The sequence below is a fragment of the Oncorhynchus masou genome, chromosome 15 (genome assembly GCF_036934945.1).
Source record: "Oncorhynchus masou masou isolate Uvic2021 chromosome 15, UVic_Omas_1.1, whole genome shotgun sequence".
Lineage (NCBI taxonomy): Eukaryota > Metazoa > Chordata > Actinopteri > Salmoniformes > Salmonidae > Oncorhynchus > Oncorhynchus masou.
This window is the reverse complement of record NC_088226.1, coordinates 68,907,815-68,919,290: the sequence shown is the minus strand read 5'-3', so window position 1 is coordinate 68,919,290 and position 11,476 is coordinate 68,907,815. Positions and strand designations below refer to the sequence as shown.

General features: G+C 41.6%; 1 protein-coding gene across 1 annotated transcript in view; it reads right to left on the bottom strand.

Moving 5' to 3' along the window:
• LOC135556730 (DNA-binding protein RFX7-like) overlaps positions 1 to 6,305 on the bottom strand; it is a 23,728-nt gene extending 17,423 nt beyond the window's left edge. Inside the window, 3 exon segments of the mRNA XM_064990138.1 lie at positions 1,454 to 1,539; positions 3,619 to 3,652; positions 5,841 to 6,305. Of these exon segments, the coding sequence (XP_064846210.1) occupies positions 1,454 to 1,539; positions 3,619 to 3,652; positions 5,841 to 5,977 (257 nt within the window). The 5' untranslated portion in view covers positions 5,978 to 6,305.
• Positions 6,306 to 11,476: the final 5,171 nt, after the last annotated feature.

The following is an 11,476-nucleotide window of genomic DNA, read 5'->3' as shown; positions in this document are numbered from 1 at the left end:
CTCGCAAAGAAGGGCAGATGGGTAAAACACTTGTATCCCTTTGAGGATGGTCAAGTATTCAATCCCTTTATTATGCCAAGCCTAAATAAGTTCAGGAGTAAACATGTGCTTTAACAAGTCACATAAGAAGTTACATGGACTTTTGAACGACTACCTCATCTTTGTACCCCACACATACAATTATCTGAAAGGTCCTTCAGTCGAGCAGTGAAAACACAGATTCAACCACAAAGACGATGGAGGTTATCCAATGCCTCGCAAAGAAGGGTATCTATTGGTATATGGGTAAAAATGTAAAAAGCAAACATTGAACATCCCTTTGAGGATGGTGAAGTTACTAATTACACTTTGGATGGTGTATCAATACACCCAGTCACTACAAAGATACAGGCATCCTTCCTAACTCAGTTGCCAGAGAGGAAGGAAACCGCTCAGGGATTTCGCCATGAGGCCAATAGTGATTTTAAAACAGTTAGAGTTTAATGGCTGTGATAGGAGAAAACTGAGGACGGATCAACAACATTGTAGTTACTCCACAATAATAACCTACATGACAGAGTTAAACGAAGGAAGCCTGGTCACAATACAAATGTTCCAAAACATGCATCCTGTTTGCGATAAGGCACTAAAGTAAAACTGCAAAAAATGTGGCAAAGAAATTAACTTTATGTCCTGAATACAAAGCGTTACGTTTGAGGCAAATCCAACACAACACATCACTGAGTATCACTCATCACTTCATATTTTCAAGCATGGTGGTGGCTGCATCATGTTATGGGTATGCTTTTCACCGTAAAGGACTAGGGAGGTTTTTAGGATAACAATACATGGAATAGACAGACACAGGCAAAATCCCAGAGGAAAACCTGGTTCAGTCTGGGAGGCAAATTCACCTTTCAGCAGGACAATAACCTAAAGCACAAGGCCAAATATATACTGGAGTTGGTTACCGAGACGACATTGAATGTTCCTGAGTGGCCGAGTAACAGTTATGACTAAAATTGCCTTGAAATTCAATGTCAAGACTTGAAAATTGCTGACTAGCAATGATCAACAACTTGACAAGAGCTTGATTTTTTTTTTTCAGAATAATGTGCAAATATTGTACACTCTCGGTGTGCAAAGCTATATAAAGTTACCCAGAAAAATTCACAGCTGTAATTGCTGCCTAATGTTCTTCTACAAAAAAATTCACTCAGAGGTGTGAATTTAGATATTTCTGTATTTCATTTTCAATAAATGTGTTTTCACTGTCATTATGAGGTATTGTGTTATAGGTGAGAAAGAGAAAAAAAAGAAGGTTTAATCCATTTTGAATTCAAAATCTGGAATAAGTCACGGGGTTATGAATCATTTCTGAAGGCCCCTGTCTGTCGCTTGATGTAATATTTGATGTATTTTGAATTATCTAATCAAATACAACTAAATCAGAGAAAAGGGGGGAAGACGTTACCTTTTATCAATGCCATTGTTGGGACCAGAAGGCAACTTAAGGTAGAGGTAGAGTTTCTCGATGTCTGTAAACTTCTCAACATCTTGCTGTAAAATGTACAGAGGGAGGTATAAGATAGAGAGGGGAAACAAAACATGTTTTGATGGGACAGACATAGTATATCTCTGTGACCATGGGAACCATGGAATCTGCTTCTCTGTCACTGCCAGTTAGTTACCTACCTTAGTTGAATGTACCTGATTGTAGCCAAGTCGCTCTGGATAAGAGTGCTTCCTAATGACTAAAATGTAATGTAAATGTAGCCTAGATATTATGATAATCAACAACAACAAAAACACTATGCATGTTGTATATAGAGATGCTGTCAGCGGGCACACTGACAACACATCTTTGATTTCCACATCACAACAGACTCCACCCTTGCTCCTTTTCAATTGGCTTCTAAGAATGGAATTCATCTCACCTCTTCCTCTTCTATTTGCCTCTTTGTTGCTAGGGGAACCCATACTTATGAACGAGGTGAGAGTTGTCAGCCAATCAGCGGAGAATTTAAAAAAAACAATTTACTGGACTCCACCACTACCAGCATGCCATGTGCTTGTTAGCTTCCGCCTGCCACTGTCTTTTCTAACAATATAGGCTAGCTATAGTCTGCTTTCATTCTGTTATGATTGACACAAGTAGGTCTAACCTTACATTTTAATTGGGTCCTCCTTATATGAGTTAGGTTTATTACCAGGGTCGTGTTCGTTATATAAGGCACAAAAAGGAGGAAAATGGACTGAAACAGGGAGGAACTGGACATGATAGAGTCAAATTACCCATTAAACCCAGGGGTCAAACAAAGAAATGGTTCCAATAGTTTTTTCCACCCTTCCTTTTTCCCATAGAGGATTGCTCTTGCATGACGTTTTGATAACCTTGTAAATTTCTCTAGGAAAATGTGACTTTCATCAATATATTTTCCTGTATTTACCCCCCCCCCACAAAAAAAAACAAATTAGTTGATAAAGTGGCTATGATAAAGAACTACAAATGCCATGATGATCTGGACGAGACAGTTGAATCGAGGCAAAGGTAAGAATCTCTGGATGAACTATGTGAGCTAAATTTAGTAATTAATCCGTTGGCTAAACTCCCTTACATTGACAATTCTGTGAACTGTCTTGTGCAAGTTTTAAATTGACACAACACCTGTTAGCAAAGATGTCAGCTAGAGATGACGTGCAGGAGCTTGCAGGGATTTGTAGTCTTGCATGAGGTCTACCTTGATGCTAATTTGCATTTTCAAATCTGAGAGTAAATAGAACTGAATATATTGATAAAAGTTACCTAGTCCTAGATAGATTTAAATGTTTATCAAAACGTCATGCCAGAGTAAGCCTTCACAAACACAGCCCTTATTTTAAGTGTTTCTAAAATCCGCTATAGGAAAAATGAATGGTGGAAAAACGATTGGAACCATTTCACTGTTTGACCGCTAGGCATTATGGGTATTATGACGCACTTCCACTGTGGGGTTCTATAAGGTCCAAAAATAACAAATTGTTTTTAAATTCCTTCTTTCTTTTTTTTTTACTCTACAGTATGCCATAATGAACACAACCCATGTTTAGACTGCATGGCGACATCAGTCCAACGCTAAAACAGACAGAGAGAGGAGGGTGAACAGACAGACAGACACTCTGCCATGCTCTCAATGTTGACACAGACAAGGTAGCTACATCGTAATAAAGCCAGTGATCCCTTCAGGGTTGGGGTCAATTCCCTTTCAATTCCAGTGAATCCAGAAAGTAAACAAAATTCCAATTCCAAATTGTCCTTATTGAAAAGCATTGAAGAGAATTGGAATTTCAGTGTACTTTCTGAATTGGAATTTAAACGGAATTGACCCCAACCCTGGATAGCTTATAAGGCTTATGAAGGTTCATACATGCTTATACCCAGTTATAAAGCATTATACCTGCAGCATTTAAATAAAGTGTTGCTGAAAGACAGCCGTTGCCCTAGTAATATCTGAGACATATTTTTCACAAACACACAAGGAAGTCAAAGCGATTGCTAAAAATTGGTGCACACCGGTACATGAGCACCTTTAACGAAAAGCTGAACTGTTGTTTTTCACGCTGCATCAACGCCGATATATTAATAACAAGTCTACTCACCAATATGTTGTCCACTTTTGATTGTACAGATTTGCTACAATGAGAGAGAGAGAAAGAGAGAAAGAATGGGAGATATTTACGGGGGAACAAGACAGCAGCATAACATGTTCTCAAAAGTCCTCAATCTCACAGAACAAAATGTTGTATGCATCTCAAATTGACCTCTTTCTCCCATGGCCTACCTACAACCTATGCACCTGTGTTGAACTGATAGGTGCTAGGGCTGGGCGGTATAACATAGTTTACAATATCCCGCTATTGATGCACGGACCGGTTTGGGTTTTCACTTCACCTTCTATAACTGTATTTGAATGTTTTGGTTTGTTAAATGTCATATGCCATGTATAACATATATATATATATATATTTTTACACTGTTACTTGAGTCATCCCTCCCCGTTCTCTCTCTCTATCCATGCCACTTTCCACACAAACCTTGCCCCGCCCCCGCCACTCAAGCAGCGCATTTGTTGTTGCTTGACCACGAGACACTTGCGTTCAATCTGCATGGTCAATGCAGCACATGCAACAATGTTGATGGCAACGATGCTGCTTCCACTTTACTTCTTAATTAATATTAATCCACCAGCGTTCTATAATTACACTATTAGTTTGTGTTTTTTACATCTGCAAAAAGCTAGCTTGTCTTTTCTTAGCAAGTTTTAGCTAAATCGTGTTAGCCGCTAGTCGTTAGTTAGCTGGCTAGCTAGCTAATAAAATATACTGAGTCAGAGCAAACGTAGCTAGCCTGATACCAGTGATGGTGTAGGCCTAAATCAGCATGTTGTTTGTGCAACAGTATATTTTAAATCAAAGACGAATAGGCAAAGCATGAATATATTGGCTACATGATGAAACATTTAATGTAGCCAAAGATTATAGAGTCCCCTTGGAAACACTGACCAACACTTTGATTCCTGCCCTGTAACAATAACTCCTCCCTGGCATTTTCATTCATTGTCATGTCAAATGCTGTATTCAAAGTGCCCACTATAATTTATATCTATATTTTACCCCTTTTTCTCTGCAATTTCGTGATATCTAATTGGTAGTTACAGTCTTGCCCCTTCTATGCAACTCCCATTCAGACTTGGGAGAGTCAAAGGTAGATAGCCATGTGTCGTCCGGAACGCGACCCTGCCAAGCCGCACTGCTTCCTGACACACTTCCCCCTTAACCCAGAAGCCAGCCGCACCAATGTGTCAGAAATTGATGTAAATACAGAAAATTATTTTGGGTTGAAGTTAAATTGAACAGTATAAACCAAACAGAATGGAGAAAACCCCATTGAAATCACTTTGAATGTATGTGATGTCACACTAGGATCACTCACTACTCATGAAGAATAATTAGAACTTTTTATTGTAAAAAAAAAAAAAAAAACATAAAATACCATCATACTGTCAAAAATATTAAACATACCTTGATATGATATTTTGGGCATATCGCCCAGCCCTAACAAGTGCAATGTGGTGAATATTCCACCTTGCCATGGTAGATTTATATCATATCAAATCCTTTCAGATCTCCACAATGCAGTGCATTTGGATCTAGGAATGTTATTTTTTTTTTTTTGACAGGTCTCATTACCAAGAATATGGAACAGTACATGTTATACACAAAGACTGTATTCAATGACATTATGGATCATTTGTGTCAGGGACCTACCTTTGGCTGACTAATCATATTTGCAGATTACTGATAATAGACGAGTGTCAGTACATAGGACTCAGGTGTCATTGGGCCTCCTTTGGCTATGCATACATAATTATAACTATGTAGCTAACTGGCATGGTGTAGCTAGCAGGCTACATAGCTTGTGTAGTTAAAGAGCAATACATTTTTCAATATGTCTGGTAAATTGTCTAGCAAGCTCGGCTAACTAGCTAGCAGCAATTATTTCACAGCCAGCCTCAACAACAAGGACAGAAAACCAATATTAGCTAGCTAGCGAACCTAAACTCAATTCATATTCTACTACTAGCTAACGTTAGCTACTTAAATACACACCAATATAGTTAGCTATTAGCTAGCTACATATTGATTAGCAAACGAATCGAAGACCTAAATGAGAAGGCGTGAGTTAAGGTAGAAGACAGGCGAGACCCCGAGCTGTCATCATTTTGTAGCTGTGCAGCACCGTAGCTAATTTATAAACTAGTCAAGTGGAGTGTGTGTGGTGAGTGTGCATTGACCATTGAACGCATTAATATATATCTTACCAAATTGAATTCTTTATTTTGTACTGCAACGCATTGGCCTCGGGGCCCTGTAGTCCTGGTACTAACGTTGGAAGAGAGCCCAATCCCGGGTTGGGCTTCAGCTGACCAGGTTGTTGTTGATCATCATCATCGGCCATCACGATGATATTCTCGTTGAGCGGAGGTGGGTTGGTCGGGGTCTAACAAATAGGCCTCATCCTGTTTATACCTTGATATAACGTTGGTTCCCCGGCTGTGGTAGTGCATGCATGACGCCAGAGCCGAGCACCCACCGTTTGATGATGAGGATCGTATGAGCTAGGTCAACCTACTGTATCGACGATAGACCATGACGGTTAAGACTATGACTTGTCTGCACTTGACATTTTATAAAAGAAAACAAACGGCATGCGGGAATACAAAAAGCATTATTTCGCAGAGAGAGGCTGGGCACTGCTGCAAACAGCGAGCACGCCTGCTGCAGGCTACGGAAGGCAATGCTGCTTGCAGGCTGTAGATGCGCACGCGCAATCACATTGATGGAATGTAAATGAAGCTGCAATATCAGTTTAGATACATTAGATTCATGTTTCTATATCAAATTGATGATAATAACAACAGCAACAGTGTAATAGCAGTGTAGCAACAGTGTAACAGCAGTATATTAGTAACTAACATAATAAAGCTATGTACAGTATTTGAACAGTCAGCTCCAGTTGAGACCGATAACTTACGAAAAATAAACTGCTCAAGCAGTTTCCGAAATGGTTTCATAATATAATGAATATCATTTATTGAATGTAAAAACAATGTAGGTTATTCTTGCAAAAAAATATAATACATTTTCACTGTAATTCATCATGTATCACACTGTGACTAGATAGTACATACAGAACATTTGGGAAAAGTATTCAGACCCCTTGACCTTTTCCAAAACGTTGTTACGTTACAGCCTTATTATAAAATCTATCACATTAAATGTGTTCCTCATCAATCTACCCACAATACCCCATAATGACTAAGCAAAAACAGGTTTTTAGACATTTTTGCAAATGTATTAAAAATAAAAAACAGAAATACGTTATTTACATAAGTATTAAGACCCTTTGCTATGAGACTCGGAATTGAGCTCAGGTGCATCCTGTTTCCATTAATCATCCTTGAGATGTTTCTACAACTTGATTGGAGTCAACCTGTGGTAAATTCAATTGATTGGACATGATTTGGAAAGGCACACACCTGTCTATATAAGGTCCCACTGTTGACAGTGCATGTCAGAGCAAAAACTAAGCCATGAGGTCGAAGGAATTGTCCATAGAGCTCTGAGACAGGATTGTGTAGAGGTACAGATCTGGGGAAGGGTACCAAAACATTTCTGCAGCATTGAAGGTCCCCAAGAACACCGTTGCCTCCATCATTCTTAAGCAAAATAACTTTGGAACCACCAAGACTCTTCCTAGAGCTGGCTGCCCGGCCAAACGGAGAGAAGGGCCACCAAGAACCCGATGGTCACTCTGACAGAGCTCCAGAGTTCTGTGTTCTCCTCTGTGGAGATGGGGGAACCTTCCAGCACTCCACCAATCAGGCCTTTATGGTAGAGTGGCCAGACGGAAGCCACTCCTCAGTAAAAGACACATGACAACCCGCTTGAAGTTTGCCAAAAGGCACCTAAAGACTCTCAGACCATGAGAAACAAGATTCTCTGGTCTGATGAAACCAAGAGTCTGGAGGAAACCTGTCACCACCCTATGGTGAAGCATGGTGGTGGTAGCATTTTTCAAGGCAGGGACTTGGTATACTAGTCAAGATTGAGGGAAAGATTAATGGATTTGTTTTGTTTTTTAATTGATTTAACTAGGCAAGTCAATTAAGAACAAATTCTTATTTTCAATGACAGCCTAGGAACAATGGGTTAACTGCCTTGTTCAGGGGCAGAACAACAGCTTTGTACCTTGTCAGCTCAGGGATTTGAACTTGCAACCTTCTGGTTACTAGTCCAACGCTCTAACCACAAGGCTACCCTGCCACCCCCTGTGCCAAGCTTCTAGTGTCATAATCACTGCCAAAGGTGCTTCAACAAATTACTGAGTAAAGGGTCTGAATACTTATGTAAAGTATAAATATATATATACATATAATATCTAAAAACCTGTTTTTGCTTTGTCACTATGTGTTATTGTGTGTATGTTGATGAGGGAAATAAACAATTCAATCTATTTTAGAATAAGGCTGTAACGTAACAAAATGTGGAAAAGGTGAAGGGGTCTGAATACTTTCCTAATGTTCTGTATCTAGCCTGGGCTAATCACATATTTTACTTGTGCAATACTACCACCGTTTTGTCAATACTGGTGTAGCAGTTTTTACCTACATGTAGTCATCTGGTCATGATAATTTAGGTCCAGTAGGGGGCACTCTTCCCTCAAATTAGACCCCTAATGCCCCAAAGGGGCAATTGGAGACATTGACATTGCACTGCGTAGCCATAGGATGATGATGTGGTCACTAAAGATTCAAAGGCACTTATCTCAAGAGCACGGGTGTCATGGCTATATTCCTCAACTGACCCTCATACAATCATGGCCACCTAAGACTTCATCATCCAAATGTCTCATTCATTCATTCCCTCTCATCTCCCCTTATCCCCCAGGTTGTTTATGTAAATGAGAATATCCTGTGTTTTTTTTTTAGCCACCCGTTGGTTGAATGAGAGTTACATTTATTTATATAAATTCTCCCAAAATGTTGTTTTCTTGTTGTTTTCTCACACTATTTATTTCCGTCCCCCTGTCCATTCACGGCTATTCTAAATGAATTTACTTCCCTGTCAATCTTCTGTCATTTCTCATCTAAATCCAGCAGAGAGTTTAATCTGAGCAGTCCTTTAGTACTTTAGGTTATTTTGTCTTGTGCCTTTCCAGAATCATCTCCCTCAACTGCATGTTCCCATTCATTCAGAAACAGAGAATCTCCAGTAGTTTTATATACTTTTTAGCCAGTAGTTCTGAAAGTAGTGCTTACGAGTTAAAAGTGGTCCGTGAAAATTACGTCACATACTACTATATTTTTCTTAAGGGTAGCTTTAATGCAGCTTGACTTCTTCCAGTCTGAAGTAATTGGCAGCTTGGTGAATATTTTCAGAGAAGCGTCCCCAAACACTGCCTTTGTGCAGATATGTGCAATACGTCATTGCTCTGACTCTCTCTCTCTCTCTCTCTTTCTCTCTTTCACTCTCTCTCACTTTGTCTCTCTCTCTCTTTCTCTCTCTCTCTCTCTCTCTCACTTTCTCTCTCCCTCTTTCTCTCTCTCTCTTCATCTCTCTCTCTCTCTCTCTTTCTCTCTTTCTCTCTCTCACTTTATCTCTCTCTCTCTTTCTCTCTCTCTCTTTCTCTCTCTCTCTTTCTCTCTCTCTCTTTATCTCTTTCTCTCTCTCTCTTTATCTTTCTCTCTCTCTCTCATCTCTCTCTCTCTCTCTCTCTCTCTCTCTCTCTCTTTCTCTCTTTCTCTTTCTCTCTTTCTCTCTCTCTCTTTCTCTCTCTCTCTTTCTCTCTCTCTCTCTTTATCTCTTTCTCTCTCTCTCTCTTTCTCTCTATCTCTCTCTCTCTATCTCTCTCTCTCTCTCTTTATCTCTCTCTCTCTCTCGTTCTGCTGTGTGTGCATCTGACTAGCTGACGCGGCGAGACACTTTGTCAGTCAGTACCTCTGATAATCCCATACGGTAAACTACATAATATCCTTAAGAGATCAATCAACTATTTATGAATAGTGTGTACATAGTGAAGGGTTTGTTTGCAATAAATTAGTAAAAGCTTCCCTTGACTTGGAAGAGATCCAGTTTTGAATTTTCTATAGCCTGAGGGAATACAGTAGTCATGGCTCTATGTAGTACTGTGGAATAGAGTTCCATGTAGTCATGTCTCTATGTAGTACTGTGGAATAGAGTTCCATGTAGTCATGTCTCTATGTAGTACTGTGGAATAGAGTTCCATGTAGTCATGGCTCTATGTAGTACTGTGTGCCTCCCACAGTCTGTTCTTGACTTGGGGATTGTGAAGAGACTTTTGGTGGCATGTGTGGTATGCATGGGTGACTGAGCTGTGTGCTAGTTGTTTAGACAGACATATCTGTGCATTCTGCATGATAATATACAACTCAGCGACACAACGGTAAGGATTAACTGAGGGGGGCTTGGGTCATTAAGTCATCATCTCAACACAGCCACTCCTCCTCTCCCTCTCCTCCCTCTCCTCCTTCCCTCTCCTCTCCCTCTCCTCCCTCCCTCTCCTCCCTCTCCTCCCTCCCTCTCCTCCTTCCCTCTCCTCTCCCTCTCCTCCCTCCCTCTCCTCCCTCTCCTCCTTCCCTCTCCTCTCCCTCTCCTCCCTCCCTCTCCTCCCTCTCCTCCCTCCCTCTCCTCCCTCCCTCTCCTCCTCTCCCTCTCCTCCCTCTCCTCCTTCCCTCTCCTCCCTCCCTCCATCATCTCAACACAGCCTCTCCTCCTCTCCCTCTCCTCCCTCCCTCTCCTCCCTCTCCTCCTTCCCTCTCCCTCTCCTCCCTCCCTCTCCCTCTCCTCCCTCCCTCTCCTCCCTCCCTCTCCTCCTCTCCCTCTCCTCCCTCTCCTCCTTCCCTCTCCTCCCTCTCCTCCCTCCCTCTCCTCCCTCCCTCTCCTCCCTCCCTCTCCTCCTCTCCCTCTCCTCCCTCTCCTCCTTCCCTCTCCTCCCTCCCTCCATCATCTCAACACAGCCTCTCCTCCTCTCCCTCTCCTCCCTCTCCTCCCTCCCTCTCCTCCCTCTCCTCCTTCCCTCTCCCTCCCTCCCTCCCTCTCCCTCTCCTCCCTCCCTCTCCTCTCCTCCCTCCCTCTCCTCCCTCCCTCTCCTCCTTCCCTCTCCTCCCTCCCTCTCCTCCTTCCCTCTCCTCCCTCCCTCTCCTCCCTCCCTCTCCTCCCTCCCTCTCCTCCCTCCCTCTCCTCCTTCCCTCTCCTCCCTCTCCTCCCTCCCTCTTCTCCCTCTCCTCCTTCCCTCTCCTCTCCCTCTCCTCCCTCCCTCTCCTCCCTACCTCTCCTCCCTCTCCTCCTTCCCTCTCCTCCCTCTCCTCCCTCTCCTCCCTCCCTCCATCATCTCAACGTACCTTTACGATGCTGTGAAAGGATCCAGGAACCCAAATTATTTGGGTGAACCCTATCCTCCTTATAAAAACGAGTTGTGTTTCCAGAATGTATCAAACTTGGTTGGCTTGTATTTATAACATTGATGATATGTTACAAATCATTTATAAACATTTATTAGCACTTACAAAAAGGCTTGTCAATGAATTACTATTGGTGTTTAACAAATCTCTTTTTGCTGTCTTTCTGTTTATTGATTATCGTATTCATTACTTATAAACAACTGTGAACATGAAACACACCAATTCCATAGTGTGAGTGTGTTTGCATCCCAAATGGCACCTTATTCCCTATGTAGTGCACTACATTGGACCAGGCACCATAGGGTGCCATTTGGGACACAACATGTGTAACCCTGGTAACAAGTACATTTAATTTTTTTATAATTTAACCTTTTATTTAACTAGGCAAGTCAGTTAAGAACAAATTCTCATTTACTATGACGGCCTACCCCAGCCAACGTTGGGTCAATTGTGCACCTTCCTATGGGACTCCC